Source organism: Crassostrea angulata, chromosome 10, assembly GCF_025612915.1.
Source record: "Crassostrea angulata isolate pt1a10 chromosome 10, ASM2561291v2, whole genome shotgun sequence".
Classification (NCBI taxonomy): Eukaryota; Metazoa; Mollusca; class Bivalvia; order Ostreida; family Ostreidae; genus Magallana; species Magallana angulata.
In genome coordinates this window covers 32,271,354-32,293,221 of record NC_069120.1, presented here as the reverse complement: position 1 = coordinate 32,293,221, position 21,868 = coordinate 32,271,354, and the positions used below count along the sequence as shown (strand labels likewise).

General features: G+C 32.6%; 2 protein-coding genes across 4 annotated transcripts in view; both read right to left on the bottom strand.

Annotated features, from left to right (window-relative positions):
- LOC128168128 (uncharacterized) overlaps positions 1–10,300 on the bottom strand; it is an 84,111-nt gene extending 73,811 nt beyond the window's left edge. Inside the window, exon 1 of the mRNA XM_052834234.1 lies at positions 10,048–10,300. Coding sequence (XP_052690194.1) covers positions 10,048–10,070 — 23 coding nt within the window. The 5' untranslated portion in view covers positions 10,071–10,300. The remainder of the gene's footprint in view (positions 1–10,047) is intronic.
- Positions 10,301–10,378: 78 nt separating this feature from the next.
- Positions 10,379–19,840, bottom strand: LOC128168126 (uncharacterized). Of its 3 annotated transcripts, none has more exons than XM_052834232.1 (3): positions 18,988–19,503; positions 17,897–18,753; positions 10,379–11,702 (listed from the first exon to the last, which is right to left on the bottom strand). In XM_052834232.1, the coding sequence occupies exons 2-3, from the start codon at positions 18,534–18,536 to the stop codon at positions 11,653–11,655; spliced, it is 690 nt and encodes a 229-aa protein (XP_052690192.1). In that variant the 5' UTR covers positions 18,537–18,753; positions 18,988–19,503; the 3' UTR covers positions 10,379–11,652. The 3 variants fall into 3 exon arrangements, 2 of the variants coding, with proteins under 2 accessions (XP_052690192.1, XP_052690191.1); XR_008241298.1 differs by lacking the exon at positions 10,379–11,702 and adding an exon at positions 15,058–15,617 and having other exon boundaries at positions 16,408–18,753; positions 18,988–19,840; XM_052834231.1 differs by lacking the exon at positions 10,379–11,702 and having other exon boundaries at positions 15,058–18,753; positions 18,988–19,840.
- Positions 19,841–21,868: the final 2,028 nt, after the last annotated feature.

The window sequence follows — 21,868 nt, the reverse complement described above, 5'->3', positions numbered from 1 at the left end:
TACAAAAGTGATTTATAATTGTATAAACAAAACAATTGTGTTGCCACTTCAGTATACAAATGGAATGATGAGCTGTCTCAACATGGACTTGCTAATATATATATATGTATACAAGATGTGTTTAAAATTTGTTTTAAAATAACAATGGATTCCTCATTACAATGGTTACAGTACAGAATCCTTCATAGGATTCTCTCTGTGTGTTACTACCTTATAAAAAATCAAAATTAAAACCGATGACTGTTGTAGATTTTGTGGCACTGAAATAGAAACTATACTGCATATGTTTGTTATGTGTGAAAAAATATTACCTCTGTGGAGAAATTTTAGCTTGCATATATACACAACAACCTCTAATAGAGTTAGTTTTAATGTTAACAATATTATTTTAGGCGAGACACCATTAAATGTAAATAACAAGGTAATAAATTTTATCATATTATGTTGCAAACAGTATATTTCTTCATGCTTGTTGCGAAGTTGAATTCCTAATTTGTGTGGCCTTCTATGTCATTTAAGATTGAAATATTACATTGAAAGGTGTGTAGCAAAACACAATTCAAAACTGGCAATTTTTGATAACCAGTGGTCACTCTGAAAAAATATTTTTGAACAAAACTAGTAGTGTAATATTTTATACCAGGTACATTTTTTTAGTATCAAGAGCAGTAATCAATTAAGTTTTTTTTTATATCTTCTATTTACCTGTGTAAATTTAAAAGCATATTACTTTACTGATGTGAATGTGTGTACATGTATGAATGGGCAGTGAAAGGGAAAAAAATTCATTGTAAAACCTGTATCTATCTTAAAATTGTTTATGAAAATACAATGAATAAATGTTAATTAAAAAAAAAACACATGCACTTAATCATTCTATAGTTTAATTTTTAGTTAACTGCTACTAAGTTATCTTTAGTATAATTTTCTAAAATAAACATGTTACTTTGATTAGGATTACAAACTATATGGACTTTAAGACAGAAGATTGAAATTCTTTATTCTTTGTACAATCACATATTAAAATTTCTGGAGATAATTGTAAGCACAGGAATAAAATATTTTAAGTTAATACTAGTAAAAGGGTTGTGGCCATATGCCTCAGCTTATTCCCCCCCCCCCCAAGTTCTTTTTTTTTAACTTTACATTCACCAATTCAATTCGGTTACTGATTTTTCTGATAAATCATTCTTTTATCATATTTTTGAAAATTTTTCTCCCATGCAAAAAAATTATCTCTATCCAGGTGCTGACAAATACATTTTTAAGCACTTGCCCTCGGGCTAGTGGCTAGGCAAAATTTACTTGCCCTACCTCAATATCTACTAGCCCGACCAAATTCTTTATTGTGATTAAAAATAAACAATACACATACTGTATGATGTTTTTGCCCTTTACTTTAATTTTTTCCACTTTTAATACTCTCCATAATACAAAGTTTTGATTCAAAATCTCTTCCTCTTGGTTTTTTCAAGAATGTGTTAAAAAATCAACACATTACATATAGATATTTAGTTGGATTTGTTGTAAAAGTAAAAAAACAAACATTTTATTAACAGTTTTGGGTGTCTTCATAAATTCTTTTACCTTAGGTGAATGTCCAAGATAATAGGTGACATGCGAACACGTGTTGACAACCGAAGGTGTTAAAACTAATGATGAAATGAATCTTCAGTGAGTTGTTTAATTCAAACTAATTATATATAAACATATTATTTAGGCCTTGTATTTTAATTTTAAAAAGTTCTAGGCTATGATTATGATTTGCGAGTGATAACAGGCACACATTTATATTTAACATCAGTTATGACGGCGTGCACATGAATCTATTTTTAACATCAGTTATGGCGGCGTACATATGCATGGAGACGGTGAACACAGCTCAAAGAAGTTTATCATAGAATAAACAGCTCAGATTGATGTTAAATTGCCATTTTATCATAGTATTTATCTATTAACAGATTATAAGTTTTAAAAGTCACTTGCCCTCGGGCAACTCCCTACCAAATTTATACTTGTCCGATCGGAAAAATTGCTTGCCCCGGGTGTCGGGCAATCGGATTTGTCAGCCCCTGCTATCCAAGAACAGTACCGATCAGACCCAACCTAACACCAGAGTAAACCCCAGCTAAACCCCAGGTTTACTTTTGGGGTTTACTTGAGGTTTACTTTGGGTTTACTTTTTGAAAATTTGCATGGGTCCACTTGGAGTTTACTTTGGGTTTATGCGGTGTTTACTTTGGGTATACTAGGAAATTGCTTTTGTGGTCAACTGTATGCACTGAAGTGTGAAGCAAACCCATCTTCAGGGCTCTACATTAACTTTTTTTCCTACTTGTCCATTCGGACAAGTGACCAAGATATTTACTTGTCCGAACTTCAACTTCACTTGTCCAAAAATTTTTCAGTATTAAAGATCAAATATTGTCAACTTGAAAACTACAGTTCTGTATTACTAAAATAAAGTCATTTATCGATTATTCTTGCCATAATTAATAACCTGACTTCTTAAATGGAAACTTAGTGTCTTTCCTAAATGTATTGGTTCCATATAACATTAAACATGATTTGTCAGCTGTAGCTTTGTCATGGCAAATTACAAGACATTTTAAATTTTAAAATACATGTAACTCTTAAATTGATTTCTCATCTGTTTTTTAAACTAAACATAAAAAGTCATCATAGTCTATCAATGATGTCATGAATGAAACCTAATATAAATTACATTTCTTTCCATAATCCTTTTAAGTTTATCTTTGCTACCTATTCTTCCTTTCTTTTTGATAACATGTGTGTTTGGTACTGTGTAAGAACTAAGATCCACATCTTTACAGATCAATATTGAAAGTTGTTTGTAATTAGTGAACTTCAATCCCGATCAAGAGTAACTCAATTGATTCAATTTGAAGTCGGGATCAAATTCAAAATAACTAATCGATAAACTTATAACGGGACTACAGATAAACTTATCACAAAACTTTCTTTACTTTTTAAAATGTTGGAGACTTCTTTACATAAAAATGCACTTGTCCAGTCGGACAAGTGGCAAGCAATATTCACTTGTCCGTATATTTTTTTAACTGGTACCGGACAAGCGGACAAGCGTTAATGTCGAGCCCTGATCTTTTATTTTTCTGTCCTACTGCCTGTAATTCCTGCCCCTTGTAATTATTCTGAATATACAGTTAGCGTCTGCTTTTAGGGGTATACCTCTGACCGGGTTTACTCTCTGTGTCCGTGACTCTGGGTTTACTTCGGGTTTACTCTGGGTCCACCCCTCTAGTAAACCAGGAGTAAACCCAGGGTTTAGTTGGGGTTTACTTTCTGTTAGGTTGGGTCTGATCGGTACTGTATCTATTATACAAAGGACCCAGTTGTATTGCCATGGAAGCTGAATTATAGAGACAAATTAAAGTGGTAATCTCTCATATGGTGACTTCTTTCTTGCCCATAATAAAGTTTGAAAGTAACATACATGTACTTACAGCATGTTCATGTAAATGGCCATGGAATATTACATGTAAAATTGTAAACATGATTTATTTTCACTTCTCGGAGACAAAAATTTTGTGATGGATGGTTGTTTTTTGATGAATTCTTTTTTAAATACATGTATCAACCACACTACCTTTGTATTTTGTAGTCTTTCTGTCACAAACTGAATTTTTATACATGTATAAATATATTGTATAGATAAACACATGCTAATTACCATGATAAATGAATCTAAATTTAAACCAACTGGAATTTTATTCCAATATTAATATTTTGCACAACTTTTGTTCTATATGCAGTTAAGAAATATTTAAAACTAAAAAGTTATGGAAACTGATCTATATTTATTTTTCACCGATTGATAAACAAGTTCTACAACTTACATTAATATTTTAACTGGAATTTTTACTTCAATATTCAATACATAAACAAAAGCTTTGTTCACATGACAAAGCTCTGTATCATGCTTATAACAAGGTGGATTGCACTCAAATTTTGGTTGACTATTAGAAATGCCTCACTAAAGCATTGTGCCATTAAAAACAGAAATATAATTTTTGACCAAAATCCTGACCATGCCCCTTTAAAGGACATATCACATGTTTTTCAATTTCCAGAATTTTTTTTTTAAATAAAATCATTGTATACTCATAAAAAATAAGGTTTATTATCATTTACATAAAATAATCTGGCTAATTCCTTAGTTTGAAAGCGATGAAATTCAAATAGTGCGATATGCTTATTTTCTCTCTCGATCTACCTGCCATTATTCGTGACGTAGTCATATGCGACTTCAAGAAGAATTGAGGTGCTGTAAGCCATCTTTTTAATTGGATTAGATTTAAACACCAATTAAACTAATTTTCACCTCTCAAATTGCAGCTATCGGAATATGAAGGTGTTTTGTGTCTCCTCCGGGTGTTCTAGCCGTCAAAAATGGGGATTTGGACTTTTTTTTTTTTTTAGTTTCCCATAGAAATCTTGGGACAAATATCTGTCGACAAAAAGATTTATCAATAAACTATCAATACATATATATTGTAAACTATATGGTATATTTTTGTAATTTAGTTTCATAATCAAATCGTATCTATTTTTTAAGAGAAAAATAGAAGTATATGCACAGGGGCCTGTGTACAAAAAGCAAGTTCATTGGAGGAAAATAACAAGAGAGGACGCCATTTTGGATACCCTTGCTTCATTAGCTTTTTCTTATTGATATTGTTAAATTATATAGATACATCTATGCGTTGGATTTGTATATATGATTTCTTCATTCATCTAGCTCACCTCTGCAGAAAACATAAGTACGGTATGTGAGATTTCTTTAAGTTTTATTGTTGCCAGAAAGTCAAGAAGTCGTCAATATTGAATGTTTACGCAAGAAATAGTCAAGGTTTGTTAATATACATGCATACGTAAATAGATAATTAATCAAAGGCCTGAAAGGCCTAAGAGTCGACTCGCTCTGAACATGTTTCAATATTTTGATGGAATTTTTTTTATTACATTGTTAGTAATACACTATATTCTTTTCTGTCTTTTGTTAATAAAATAAACATAGGTAAACAATGATTACAGAGCTCATTATGGCAGACATCACCTTTATGAGACCACTTTTATCATAATATTATAAGATAAGGCTGTTTAAAATTAATTCTACGTTTAACGTAACCCATGCGCGTAGGTTTCAGCGAAAATGTCTAAAAAACCAAACAAATCCCGGTTTGAAAAAGTCGTTCTGGTTTGGGTTTTCATTTAGCAACTTAATTCTAATATCCTATATGAGAGAAAAACATGCTCAAATACGGAATCGAGGTATTCATTAATCATAATAAGAAGAGAAATGAAAGTCTACGCCACTATCAAAGAAAAAACAATTAGAAACAAACAATAATGAATCGAACCAACACATGATCAAAGTTGACAGTAAAAATCTTATTTCAAGATTGTATAATGTTGATTGTCAAGTCACAGAGCCTGAACCATGCTGAACCAACTTTCGACCACAACTTTCGACCAAAAAAACGAGGTTTGTTGTATATATTCATTAAAGTAGTCAATCAACAACTGAAATGACTCCCCATCTTATTTTTAAAAAATCAAAATGTGTACAGTAAATTAAAGTTACCATTTTTTCCATTTTCTAAGAAGGGGAAAGCAACTTCTTACCAACACTGTACTAGACTTCAAAAATTATACCTTTTCCCATAGACTTCAATGTTAACTTCAAGATGTGATAAATTTGTTACTATTTATTTTTTGTTCAATTTCAAAGGTGAATGGACCCTATAAAATCATACTAAGATTTTTGCGTTCACACTAACAATATTTGATTTTAAATATAATTATGGATGTAATACTTTGAAGTGAAAGACAAAGAAGAAAGCCTTTGAATGCTATGCAATAAGTCAGCATAATTTACTGATTTAGATTAGAGTTCTCGCATGATAATGATCGACTGCAAATCCCTTACGTTTCAAATGTATATGATTTACATTTTTATAACATGTTCAGGAATAATAATACATACATTCATAATATATAATAAAAAAAACTAAAAGATTGCCCAGCTTAATGGAAGAACAGAAGGAAGAAGTGGAATACACTTGTAGGGTGGCAGTTATTTCAATAACCCAGTGTCTTGAGTTCTTAAAAGTAGGTTCAGTGAATCTTACACCACAACTCTGATATATGTTAAATTTTAAAATGTGTCATTATGAAACTGTATGAAATATTGTCATTATTTTTATTGTAGATAACTTGTGAGTCATATGTATTTAGCAACTTTTTCCACAAAAAGAAAAAGATGTCCTTTAGTTTGCTATGTTTGTGGTGATGAAAATCCAATGGATGTACTACTTGAAGTGCTTGCATTAAGTCACTCCACTTCTTGTCCAGTATACATGATATACCCACAGAAAGGACATAAAACCAAATTACACAAAAGTCTTGGAAAATGCAAAAATTAACATAGACTGAATCCTACCACATATGTATTATATGACAGTGTTGATGTATTGATAACTAAGTTGGTGACTTATAATAAATACACATTTGTTTGAAAAAAAATTGTTAGTTTATTTTTTCCTCCCTCCCTCGTAGATTTAAATTTTCATATGACGTACGTTAAACGTAGAATTAATTTTAAACTGTCTAATAATATTTAGATATCCTCCTCTATACAAATTTTTATTTAAAAAATGATCTTTCATGATTCATGATTTTTTAATCTTTGATATGTTGTAGCCAGGGATAATAAGATACTTATATACTTACTTCATGATTTATTTCAAATTCTGCTTGTTGAAAGCAGAAAAGGGTCAATTAATGTCTGACTCTTAAATTATCAATCCGTGTCAGTACTTTGATTTAACACGTTTTGTTGATATTTCAACGACAGACTGACAATGCCTTCCAGTATGGCAATGCCTGTCTGATATGCACAAGTGATACACATATCGTAGGATAGAGACAGAAGACCAGTATATTTCAATGATGATGAAATAAGAGCTATCTGAATTATATCGCACATTATCATTTCACTTTTGTGCTCAAAATCCACTCCAAGAGATCCGATGACAGCAACCTGCTGTGCAAGGGTCTTCTCGCCTCGCAAACTCAATTGAAAAACAAACTGGGTTTTTCTAAAAATAGATTTTTTTATGCACATCTCCATTCGGAACTTTTCAAATAGTTATGTTCATTAATAAGGAAAAAGGTTTGCCCCGTGTAAGTTGTCGAATTCATGGGCAGCAATTAAACAAAGACTACTTTGATTTGTTTTATTTTTAAACATCAAGAAAATTCTTTAAAAATATATGTGTAAATAAAAATGAGATTGTTTAACCATTTTAAATTGGCAATCATGTAAACAAAAGCTGTTAATGCATACACTATTTTCTTTAGCGCATGAGTAATGTAGTGCAAAATTTTCGCAAAAACGACTATGATAAAAAGGACTCGCAAGCCAACTCAAAAACGGATATGGGATCTAACAGAAGAAACAAATTAATTAAGAAAAGCTATTTTTCCTGCTTTATATATTTATAGTGTAAGAGAACCTTAAAAAGTTGTATTTAGTTAAGACCAAAGAAACAAATACTTTTTGTGCATCACAGTTTTACAACAATGAACATTCTGAGTCATAAGGAACGCCAAAAAAAACCACAAAAATAATATTGTAGATTTTTTTAAAGTAAACACCTGTTACTGATTTTGTTTTAGCTACGTTGTGTTTACCTTGTCAGTTTGATTGTTATTGCCAACTTCATCATCACTTCTTTGGCTAAAACATAGTTTTTACCCATATTGGTGGCTCAAACATGTATAACTGAATGATAGGATTCTTTTAATTTAGTTAACATAAAAAAAATAAAAATATACAGTGACAATTGTGAATAAATGTCAAAGATTTTTAGAAGAAAATGCTAATCCTACAATATGTTTTCAATCATATCTTCGAAGAAGGTTGCATGGATGTCACCGTATCATGCGACACGCTATCTATAGTCTGTCCCAAGATATTTTTGCCGCATATTTTCTTAAATTATTCAATATTTATAAATACCTCTTGGTTCAGACACAGGGGCATCGTATCCGCTCTACACTCTATGACATATATATAATAATACACAAGGGAAGAATCGAAAGTAGGACACGATTTGTAAACAATGTCAAAAAACAACTTACTTCACAAAAGTTACGCAAGTCCTCGCACACAATGTTGCAAATGTTGTCAAAAAACACGTTCACACTCAAATATTCCTAATAAACTCGGTAAAAAGCGTTTTTATCCCATTAAAACCGTTGTCTGCTGCAGAAACCCAATCTCTTCGCCCAAGAAAAGATAACTCTGTACTTTCTCTCTCTATATGTTCAGTAATGATAGTAGAAATTTCGGCGGTAAACTGTAAAATTTTCGCCGTATGTTACTACCGTTAGCATAATAAGTTAACATTCGTTCCGATATATTTGGCATCTACTTTAATTAGCGTAATTTGATATGCAATTGTTTAAAAACAAATTAATATATTTCCTATCATTTAATCTTTTGTAGAAACGTAAATTACACTAGGCTATTTTTTTTTTAAAGTAGGGGTTGATATTGACAATTAAAACGATGCTGAAATTCTTCTGCAACGACAATTAATTTTGAAGGTTTAATGGGTTGCAAAGACAAAAAATGAATTATGAGTATTTTAATTATTGAATAAAATAATAATATAATTTTTTTTTATGTGAACACCAACGTAGTTTTCCATTAACATTTTAGAGAAGAAAAAAATATTTAAAATTTCCCCAGACATTTTACAGTTTACCGCCGAAATTTCTACTATCATTACTGAACATAATAAATAGAGAGAAAGTACAGAGTTATCTTTTCTTGGGCGAAGAGATTGGGTTTCTGCAGCAGACAACGGTTTTAATGGGATAAAAACGCTTTTTACCGAGTTTATTAGGAATATTTGAGTGTGAACGTGTTTTTTGACAACATTTGCAACATTGTGTGCGAGGACTTGCGTAACTTTTGTGAAGTAAGTTGTTTTATGACATTGTTTACAAATCGTGTCCTACTTTCGATTCTTCCCTTGTGTATTATTATATATATGTCATAGAGTGTAGAGCGGATACGATGCCCCTGTGGTTCAGACGATGTTCATTCAATAGTATGAAAAAATCCCAAGATTTCCCCTTTGAAACGCCCCCTCTAGCTTGTCGGGTATCAGTACACGGCTAAAAATAAAAAGTCTACGAGGTTTTTCCATTGCCAAGGAGATGAAGACGCCCGGATGATAACGATGAAAAATTGCGCGAGGGGTCCCGAGTATTTCCGAATGGAGAAAAGATGTCAACATTCCCCATTATAAATCTCCGTAGGAAATCTGTTTTCGTTCCTGTGAATTTTTACGAAGGAAAAATTATAATGTGTGAATGAAGTTATCTTGGGGAATTTTCCCTTCCATCGATTTTAATTGCACTTCAGTCACAGGTATGTGTATTTTTATTAAAAATCGTTCAAATATGCAGCAAAAATATCTTGGGACAGACTATAATTAACAAGTTATTATACAATCAGGGCTATGGTTTAAATTGATATTATGGCTAATTAACGCTTGTATGCGGCAAATAAACTGTTAAAAGTAATTAATATATACACAAGGAAAGCAAAAAATGTAAAATGTCCCATACTTTAGAAATATGCAATATGTCCTTTAAGGTTTACAGAAAACGTCTATAGTACATGGTCTTCCGTTGAAAACGGAAGACTTTAATAATTTACAGAGCAACGCGAGATGTATTCTGCTTAAGGTTAAAACATTTCGGTACTCGCAGTCTATAAATCAATAAATCGAATACATTAATATCGGGCAAATCTAAGCGTTACTAAAGAAAGAAAGCTTAGAAGTTAGAACCTCATTTTACCTCCTTCTTCAGCCTGTAGCTACCTTGCCAACAACTGTTTACTTGACCGAATAAGTAAAAGGAAGCATATCGCCAAAATTCAAATGAACATTTGACTTTGTATTGAATCGTGTTGTAATTACCTACATGAATTTTATCCTCAACTGCATTCTTTTTGTTGTATTTTAGAAGTCAGAACGACATCAAACGTCTTCTTCTGTTGACACTTGCCTGGTTCCCTTTGACGGGTAACTAGAATTACCGAAATGTCCGTGATTTACCGAAATGCCCGTTGAAAACACCAAAATGCCCTTCAAAAACATCGAAATGCCTCACACTTTTTTGAGCACAATATTTAAGATAATATTATGAATCTCAATGTTTAAATGTATTTCCCCAAGTTTCAGTTTGATAATAGAGTATTTTGACATATGCCTAAATAACGATCGACATTGGGTTAAGAACGATAACTCTTGAATGAACTGCATTTTCACTGTGTGAAGTTTTATTCACAAAATACAATAACTAAGAATCTAAAATAAGTTTAATAAGTAATAGCTTTCCAAAAAGCTTGCCTGGCTAAACAAAATTATTCAATGGAAGCATGCATGTATCAATTAGGCTATCTTATCAGAAATGAATTTTAATTTTCGCTGCTGATAACGGAACGTGCAAATTTAACATGTCAGTCTTTTCCTCGATCTATAACATGTACATATGATTTGAACATATTTTTATTGTACAAAAATTACAACAGGGATTGGACACAAGTTCAAAAACTTAGATCGCCCTCTCCCAATACACGTATATAATACAGTAAAAATAATGTATACACAACATGTAAGGTCAACAGATCATATGACAGTTATATATAAATTTTCAATGGTGTACAAACATCAACTAAATCTTTTTGTACCTTTAATATACCGATACACTAGAGAAAATAAATGTTTGTTTTCGCTGACACTGATTGCGTTGTCGCCCCAAAGTAGGACATGAGTATTAACAATATTTAAATTTACAATATTGAAAATTTCATTAAGCATAATATTTCTGGCCTCTTTATATTTATTACAAGTGAAAAAATAATGATAAGTGTCTTCGAGCTTGCCACACGAACAGAGTGGACTACTAATAATATTACAACGAAAAAGATCACTATTTAGTACACAATTATGACGAAGTCTAGTATGAATAATATTTAAAAATCTGTCACCATAAGTAAAAAAAATCAGGTTTTGTTCGACAGGTAATATCATTCTGATTTATGATAGAAACATGTATTTTTTCTTTGAAAATGCGAATGGAGTCACTTTCACGGACATCCTTTGAAAGCGCATTCCATTCATTAACAGTGGGAACAAATGAAGATTTATACAATTGTAAACGACATTTTGGTATACTATAATTTTGTGCATTTCTTGTAAAATAATTGGATGCATTATATGGGAAAATGTCCATTACATAATTGGGTAAAAAGTTTCTATCAATTTTATACATGGTTTTCAGCCTGGACATTTTCCTTCTACTATCAAGTGTTTCCCACCCTGTTTCCAAATAAAAAGAATCCCTAGAAGCAAAAATAGGTAATCCTGTGACGATTCTTGCTGCAATCAATTGTATTTGTTCTAACCTTTCGGAATCAGTAAAAGTGTATCGTACTAGGATTTTGCTTAATACGATATTTCCGTTAATTTGATCCTCGGGATCTTATTCGTCCTTGACCAGACACCTGGCGTTGTCTGTGCCACGTTATATAACCCAGAATTCTCTCCTCCTCAACCTGGGGAGTAGCCCTTTCCCTGTATAAAAAGAGGAGGCAATTAAAAGACAGCTTCCAGTTGACTACTTCTTTTATTCAAGTTTACTAATAAAACATTCCAATCAAATTCCACAATATAATATAATGTATAATTAATAACAATAAACATTGATTACAAAAACTCTGAAAATAAGATATTATATTTACTTGAACCTTCTGAATCATTTTTGTTAACTTTTTAAAGGACAGGTGACACAAAATCATTTTCTTCTAAAAACATTTTCTTTGATAAATATAAATCAGTTTATAACAATTTTTCCATTTGACTAGCATCAGATAAGAACACACAGCTCAATTAAGTGTGCTGAAAATCCCAGCTGCAGCAGATCTCCGAGTTTTGCCGATCTTTAATGAGATAAGAAACCCCTGTGCGTTATTCGTCAAAGATGACATAGTCAGCTATCGGCTACATAGTAAACAGAGCAATGGACGAGGATTTATTTACACGTACAGGATAGTGTATTTGTGTTGCAAATGATGATTTTGAAATAAAGCACTATCAGATTAAAGTGAATTTATTAAAAGCATATTTTATTGAAAAGTTTAGTGTATGAACCCTCTCCTAAAAACAAAGCAATAAGATTATAGAATGTACAAGATTACATGTACATAAGATAGTGGTAATAGGAATTGAAAAAAAGTAATTAAATTAGAATGAATCTGAAGATTCTGTGATTGATAATCATTTATTGCAGATTATCTTCCTGTCAGCCAGACAGGCAACCACTTGCTCAGATTGTCAGTATTCAGTAAAGTTTGAAATATATTGTTTGAATAATATGCATATTAATCCAATCTTGCAGATCCAACACATTGATTTGAATAAGTTGATATTAATCTTAATATTTTTTTTTCTAAAAAAAAACTCAACTGGGAGCACGATGAGTTAGGTTTTTATTATATCACATATAAACCCTTTTTTGTGTACTATTTGTAACAATTGGTGTTGCTGTAAAAAAAAAAATCCATTGTCACTCTGAATCTAATGTCAGTATATAAGAAGTAATCAGTGTGCATAACAGCTCGTTTTTGGGCTTTTTTTTCTTAGGTTTGATCAATAGAGAATAAATTATACACAACTCAGAAGTACTACCAAAAAATGATCTTCATAAACTATTAAAAGAAAGATCAAATTACATTTGGATAAAATTCAAGGAGTCTGAGATTAATACGATTTTAAAACCTGAATACTATGTTAAGAAACTACTGTTTCAGTATTTACTGATTATGAAAATTGGTATATATATAGTTCTTTTAATTAAATTTCAATAAACAAACATGATCAAATATCATACTAAAAAATGAAATTAAAAGATGTTTCAGTTATTAGTATTGAGATTAAGGTAGACCCCTGATTTTGTGGAACTAAAGAAATTTACAAATATATTTGCTTACAGGTACCAGGTATTCTGGTAATACTTCTTAAATCAAAATATCCTTTATTGAGTCCAATTAACTTAATTAGGGTTTATTTACGGTTTAAGATCCAGTGAAATTCCTGGTTACGAAAAGTCTCTATACATTATCACTCACTCAGATGTTGACAAAACAAAATCCTTTCTTCAGAAACAATGATTCCATGGTTTTGATGATTTTTATCTTTTACAAATCCAACATCTGACATATTTTATCCAGCATGAAGTATATAGATCAGTGAAAAGTTAACAGTACAGCTAGTCACAATTTTTACTCTTATTCATAATTGCTGAGGAAACAGAAATGGGGTTTCTAAGCTTAGAATAACTCTGTTTATGTATTGGGTTCTCAAACTTTTAATAGCAATGAGCAAAAGTTAATGACTTCAGATTTTAGATAAGAGCAATTCAGAAATCCCTATGGTTCAAAGATACAGCGAATGGGCAGTGTGTCGGCTATTACGTCGCACCGAAGGTTTCCGATCTCAGAGGCTTCAGATATGCATATTGAGGTCACGCGTCTTATCAGCTCAGTAATTCAGCAATAGCTGTGAAACTGATGGGAGTAGTAAGGAAAATTTTGCAGAAATTGTATCCCACTCACAAATCAACTTGTTGGTCAATGTTTTTGTGATTGTGTCACCTGTCCTACTATGATCTTACCTGTATAAAAAGAGGAGGCAAAAGACAGCTTCCAGTTAACTACTGGAGAGCCGCTTTCCCCGCACCTCCTTTTTATACGCACGGACACTACCTCCGATCTCCGGACCTTATAAGTAAATGCGATTAAGTGCATACTAATGATCTGACGCACCGTGGTCAGTAGAAGCGTTTTATTTAGATTTCTGACCCGGCATCGACAGGCTCATCACTGGACCTAATAACACATTTCTACATGAACCTAAATACTGCTGCTGTGTATTAGGTGTTATATTGACATCGGGCAACGCGTATCTGACCGTTCTTGATCTATTTAGCCTGATAGTTTGCCGTCTTGGCCGATAAATAGGTGCCTGCTGTGGCGGCGAATGAAATCTAACCCTTTGCTGAAAAACAGGTGGTTGTTGCGTTACAAATTGTGGGGAATAATCTTGAGTTTGCGGCATAACACGGTTAATTTCATTAACTTCTGTCTTTGTCCACTCTAAAAAAAGTTTTACTATACATTTTTAAAATAAGAATTTGAATTAAGAAAAACTATAAATATTAAGTAATACAATTAGTCAGAATAGCAAGTAAAAGGCAATCTCGTTTAGTAATTGGAATCGTAGTTAGTAAATACCACTAATACAATTATTTATGATTTATTTTACTCATCAGTTCTGCAATTACTTAAATGTATATACAGATTGGTTATTTATTTACTCAATTTAATACTTATTTTCAGTAATCAAAATCATTTTGTTATAAGTAATTTAATTACTTGTAGTAGACTATTTACTTTTTTTGCAATTACTAAAATGTATATAAATATGTTTTTTATTTACTCAATATAATTCTCATTTCAAGTAATCAAATTTATTTATTTTCATTAGTTTATCTAATATGGTTTGTTATAGGTAATTTAATTACTTGTAGTAGACAAATTTATTACTCACTTTTTCCTTTTTTTGCAATTACTAAAATGTATATAAATACTTGTTATTTGTTTACTCAATTCTCATTTCAAGTAATCAAATTCATTTATTTTAAAATATTCTCTCATTAAGTAATAGCAATACTTATTTTATCTAAATAATTTACTTATTCCATACCAATATGGTTTACCCATTTGTTTTTCACTTGTTGTAGACATATTATTCTCCAAATATTATATCACATTGTTTTTAAAAATTGAACGCCTAAAATTCTGTTTCCTTGCACTCGCTGATAACTGTGAACTAAGAAATTTTTAGGGAAAAAAACCACCAGACAACTGTGTAAATCAATAAATCTGTAATACCATAACACATATATAAATAAACTGGCTAACAAAATGTTATGTGTACAAGGTTGCTAATTTGACTAGCTTGGAGTTACAACAAATGTGCACTTGAGAGAAAACAGTAACGGTGATGATTTGTTGCTGCAGATTGATAAACTTGAATGCAGTTTGATCACAACATGCATGCACAGATGGACTTGGACAAAAGTTCACAATGAGCGAAGTTCAAACCATATAGTTCTCAATTAAGCCTTGCAAGGTCACTGGGCAATCTTTAAGGCATTCTTGATGTCTTTTTAATGACAGCCTCCTGTATGTGCTCTCCGATTTAATTTTACACATAAACAATATCACACAAATAGCCGAATATCACAATAATGTCCACAATGGAATGGTCAGACTTCAGCACTGTTCTTTATATGCTTTTCTGCGTAGTCTTACACAAATTCTGTTTTCACTCTTTTTTGTTTGCATAATTTGATCATAAAATCAATGAGTTAGTTGTTCATGCATGGTTTTCTTTAGGTCTGTGTAACCCGGTCACCAGGGCAGACACCTATTGGGAAGATAAATGGATTTCATATAAGCACATTTTTTTTTTCAAATTTAAAGCAGTTTCTAAGAAAAACAAGTTAGCCTATTATTTATCATACTTACTCCATCTATTATTCTATATCAGTATATAGTTACAAATTTGCAATACTAACTCTGACTATGCGAGTAGAACATGAATTCTTTAATTTAAGTAATAAAAATGTAAGTCATATAAAATGTACTTATACACTATGTAATGATAATTATCTAAATTTGGCGTTGTTTAAATAAATTTTGAATTCAAATTATTTTTTCATGCATCACAACGATGTCAATAACGAGCTTTTTGCTTGATTCTACACCCGGCATAGTCCAATCCACACCTTGCAAAAGTTGTTCCCCTTTGCGGGGTCAACCCAAAGGTCAAAAGGGAAAAAACAACTTTTCCCTTCTTTATGCAACCAAATATTTGGGCGTCCTGTGAAGAAATCTCTTAGGATTTAATTTATTCCTTTCATGTGTGGTTTGCCCCAACTTGGGGCAATCAAAATTCACAAAGGAAACCGATTTCTAATGTCAAATGACGAAGTTACAATCCTCTAAACTACAAAGGCTACTGTGAGAAATATATGGGTTTTTCCCCAAAGATGGCGGCCAAGGGAGATAACTTTTGTAAAGTGTGGATTGGTCTATTGTCATAGGGACGGCCTTAAACTGTTAAACTCATTATAAAAGATCACCGTCTTTCGTTTTATATTCCAAAAACTGTTTAAACTGCCATTCAACGAATATATTTTCATTACTTCACTTACTTTTTCAAAAACGTGCTCATGATCATGCATGAGATGGTACATACAGTGGCCTTGGGTGTTGAGACTCGATTCATTCACTTATATTCGTCCTCTGTTTAGCCGTAGATATTCCAAAAGTAAACACTCCATTGACAATCATTCTTTTACCTTGTGCACAGCCAGATCCCTTATTTTCATTCATTTTACCATCTCGGTGATGGCAGACAACATGGCAGCATCAAATGTGAAAATTGGCGGCTAGCTATTGATCGACCAATCAGCGCGCGCGTAGCGTAACATTGAAACAAAAGTGAAAGTACAAACAAACACTGAACAGCATACGAAAAATTCTTCAATCTTCATGATTCAACATCAAGCGGTTTAGACACAATTATACCTTTTTGAAAGCAAAGGAGATATATGCCATTTCTGAAAAGCTAGTCACTTTCAAATTTCCTATTGTATTGCCCAACCTGTCTGTGTGCAAACTCTCTCTCTCTCTCTCTCTCTCTCTCTCTCTCTCTCTCTCTCTCTCATAATATACTTATATAGTAAGTCTTTTTTTGCTCTAAGTATATGATAGTTCTTTATCATAACAAATATCAGTAAAGGAATAACTTAGTAAATCATGTTAAGTATATGATAGTTCCTTATCATAACAAGTATCAGTAAAGGAATTACTTAGTAAATCATGTTTTGTTTTTAGTAAATGATTGTCCCTTTTTTTCATAACAATAATCAGTAAAAAGGAATTACTTAGTAAAACATTTCTACACATTAAGTAAATGTAAGTAAAATATTTTTATTTAGTAATTGACGTGAAGTTCAGTAATTGTTTTAAATTTTTAAGTAAATGTTAAGTAATTACCTATTACTTATTGATATGATTTTAAGTAAAAAATGATTACTAAGTAAAACTTTTTTTAGAGTGTCTCAATTTTTTCTTTTAAGTTCTTAATCTCCGACAACAAAGTTTCATACGTCTCTAACGTTGTAATTTGACTTGGTTGAGATTTTTCAGCCAAAATTGCAATTTGCCTTAACTGTTCCATTGTTTTGGGGTTCTGGGTAACAACGTATGTTTTAATATCAGATCTTAAACCATTCATTGCAACTGAAAGTAAAACTTTCTCTGGAATATTTTTAATAGAAGCTAAACTGACCAGTCTGGACAAAAATTCTCCCACAGGTTCTGTCCCCTTTTGCTTCATTTGAAGTACCGACAAATCCAAAAAGTTTTCTAATTCTTTAAACCTTTCTTGAAACAAGTTTGTAAGTGTCGCAGGATTTACTTTTTGTTCAGGTGACAAAGAATCATACCAAATTTTTGCATGCCCCTCTAAATAAAACGGAAAAGCATCAATAATTTTAGAATCAGGCAAATCATGAAATTTTGCCCATTGCCCAAAATTTGTAAACCATGCATTTACGTCCTGAGAGCCATCTCCTTTAAATTTGTCTAATTTAATGTTAGAAGACATTCTAAAGGTAGAGAAAAATGAGTTTCTACCTGCTGTCTGTGAGTTGGCAGCCGTATTTTCTGGTATTACAAATTCCTGGCTGGTTCGAGGTAGGTTCTGCGGTGGGTTGCTTGTCTTGGAGGCCTGCGATGCGTTCGGGGCGTTGTGCGCGTCCGAAAGGTCCGGGGCGTTGAATCCGTCCTTGACGTTATGTGCGCTCGGAAGGTTTTGGGTGTTGTGTGCGTCCGAAAGGTCCGGGGCGTTGGATTCGTTGTTGATGTTGTTTGCGTTCGGAGTGTTATATCCGTCCGTAGCGTTGTGTGCGTCTGACGGGTCCGGGACTCTGCTGATTTCGTGTCTATCGAAGGGCGGAAATGTAGTCCTTTCGAAGGAAGCCGCCTGGGATGAAGATGCCTCGTGTGGATTTAGTCCCACAGATGGATAGTTGAAATTTAAATCATCATTAGAATAAAACAAAGGCGGGGAAGTTTGCGAAATGTTTTTATAGTTCTTGCTCGATCCTGATGCAAAATCTGGTCTCGATTCTGATACGAAATCTGGTCTATATGTGTTAGCGTTAAATTCAATGTCTGAATCTTCAAAATCAGGCTGAATAAATTTCGAGCCAGATGTTACCGAAAGTCTCGACACAGCTCTTTTAAGTTTTTGAAACGGCGTTAATTTGGCCATTAACAAAGTTCTCTAACTGGAAGAATTGACGTTACCGTGGCTTGGACGAAGACCGGATTTCCACCACTATATCGTACTAGGATTTTGCTTAATACGATATTTCCGTTAATTTGATCCTCGGGATCTTATTCGTCCTTGACCAGACACCTGGCGTTGTCTGTGCCACGTTATATAACCCAGAATTCTCTCCTCCTCAACCTGGGGAGTAGCTCTTTCCCTGTATAAAAAGAGGAGGCAATTAAAAGACAGCTTCCAGTTGACTACTTCTTTTATTCAAGTTTACTAATAAAACATTCCAATCAAATTCCACAATATAATATAATGTATAATTAATAACAATAAACATTGATTACAAAAACTCTGAAAATAAGATATTATATTTACTTGAACCTTCTGAATCATTTTTGTTAACTTTTATTAAAACCGCGCAAGTATCTTACTATGATCTTACCTGTATAAAAAGAGGAGGCAAAAGACAGTTGACTACTGGAGAGCCGCTTTCCCCGCACCTCCTTTTTATACGCACGGACACTACCTCCGATCTCCGGACCTTATAAGTAAATGCGATTAAGTGCATACTAATGATCTGACGCACCGTGGTCAGTAGAAGCGTTTTATTTAGATTTCTGACCCGGCATCGACAGGCTCATCACTGGACCTAATAACACATTTCTCCATGAACCTAGATAAACATACGTTATCTATTTACCGCATGTCCTCTAACCAATTTCTGTATAATTTCCGTTATGATAAGTGCATCCGCCCCATACATCAGATGCATATTCTAACTGAGGTCTTATAAATGAAGTATATAACATATAACATGTACATATATTTGCATATGCATTGTTCTTTCCCACTGTAAGTCCATAGGAAGGAACTGCAATTATTTTTTTATAATCGCAATTGCTCCGTCTGTATACTATGACGTCATAAAGGTCCGAATATGCCAACAGAGCAATTGCTATTCATAACGCCATGTTCACTTAATAACGTTGTTTATTTCTTTTAAAATATAGCCCCCTAACTCCGTCACTACCCTAACTCCGTCACTTTCGGGAAACTCCTCGCCGTGTGAAATCAAGTACAATTATGACGTCATTTTTAACTTGTCAAAAATCTTAAAACAAATGTCAACAATTTGCAACGGTTAAATTGAAGAATGTGTCAAAAAATAACAGAATTAAACCTTGTTCATTTTATGCACCATTAATTGTGTGAAATCAGCTAAAACTTTTTCACGGGTGCACTAAAATATCGATATTTCTGACATGCGGGCCCATTCTACCATTTACGATGGACAGCCATTTTTAGAGAGGTCAAGATGAAACATTTCACATGTAATACATTTTTGATTAAGGTAATTAATACATTTTTTTTCAGTCCGCAATAGCCTTTATGCACTACTCTTGATGATAACGTCAAATCGCTCATGTCGATACTTTTGCACTTTTGCCTGGGGCGAGCGCAGCATGTGATAAAATAATGAATTATGATAAAACAATAAAAATAAAAGTAGCGACGTAAAGTAAAAAATGAATTTGAATGCAGAATAAAATAAACATGCGTACTTTTCAAGTAAATTTTTATTATTCATAATTCATAAGATTTTGTTATCTATTTATATATAGAATTTATCTCAGATAAAATGTTGTTGAATAATAAAGATTTTAACATAATGTACATTACAATTTATTTCCTCTTTTCTTGCAGCAGACAATTTTCTTAAACTTACATATAAAAAATTGACTTATCACAGAGTCCCCGCTTCCCCCGTTAAAAAAAAATCAAATTTACGTATAAAAAAAAATTGCTGATCATATAAGGAAAATGGATCCTCCGGGAGCATGTAATAAACGGAAGTGAAAATAAAGTAACTATATTGAGCAGCTAAAGAGCTAAAGGCATACTACGCACTCCCAATTCTTCACCCGGATTAGAATTTTCCTGATTTTGAGAATTTCTTTTTTCTTTTTGCTTGCGAAGATTTTTTGAATGATGTTGCCACGCCCCCTTTTAAAAAAACATTCCTGGAAATTACCGTAAATATAGTGAATAAAATAAATGTGAGCATTCATCCAAATGAGAGCAAGTTACAGCTGTTTCCTATCTTTGAAGAAATGTCCCCATTCGTTAGCTCTGCAAGATTTTGAGAAGATTTTAGTATTTATATTTCAGCAGAATTACAATAACTACTTAGAGTAATTTCCCCTTATTGTGACGTCAAAGTTCACGTCGTCATGTGTCGTCTGTCTCTTTGAAAACACTCTGGAAAAAAACTACGCGAAATATACTGTTTTGTTTACAAGAAGCATGATGTTCTTGAAATTACATAATTTTTCTGTTTCTCAAATTCTCGCGAGATGGTATCCAGTCTAGTGAGATCGACCGACATTGAGGAATTGCATTGTGGGTCGAAATTTACTGACGCCGAAAAATTCTGTCGGACCAATGTGTAAGAAATCCATTGTGACGTCACACGAAAGGACGATAACTCCGTTAGCCTTATGTAATGGAATTTGCGTTGTGTCAGCAGTATATTTACAATGCATGTACATAGTCTCATATCTTGTTCTCGTGAGAGTGTGAAATGGGAAACCATAATTACAGGGAACTACTGGGACGATTAAAACAAGGCATTACTGGTCCGATTAAATGACGCCAAAAAAATCCATTGAATGAATGTGCAAATAGTCCGAATTTTCTATTCACACACGCCTTGCCGGTAGAGCTCGCTTCGCGCCGGCGCTGCGCGCCGGCGAGATGCGCTCGCTATTAATTAAAATATAAATTTTTTTGAAATATGTAAGGACATAAATCAAACGGCATCCATACATTCTGAAAAGACCATTATGATTGTTGTTACATGGACCCATTTTTTATTCTGGCGATCATTTCATTTCGATGAAATTAAATACAATTTAAATTGTATGCCCCATTTTTACTTATTAATATGTAAACGGTGTGACCGTTAGACCGAGCGCGGATTTAACACAGTGCAGTTTGATTTTTGTAGAATAAAATTTATGTGAAACGCACACAGTAGGATCCGCCTGTTTGCCTATTCAAATCATTAGCCGAAGTTTAACTAAACGTCGCGTGCTCAGTCTACATTATGACGTCATATTTTAGACGTAAAACGTTCAAGTTTTGTCTTCGGAAATAGCCGAAGAGAGTTACGTTATTCCGAACTTTTATTTTATTTCTTCTTTCATTGTTCATCAATTTAATTCATATGAATGTCACTGTAATAAAATTAAATACTTTATTCGGTATCTAAAAGATCAGTTAATTGACCTTAATATTTTATTTTCCATCTGATAATTTGATAA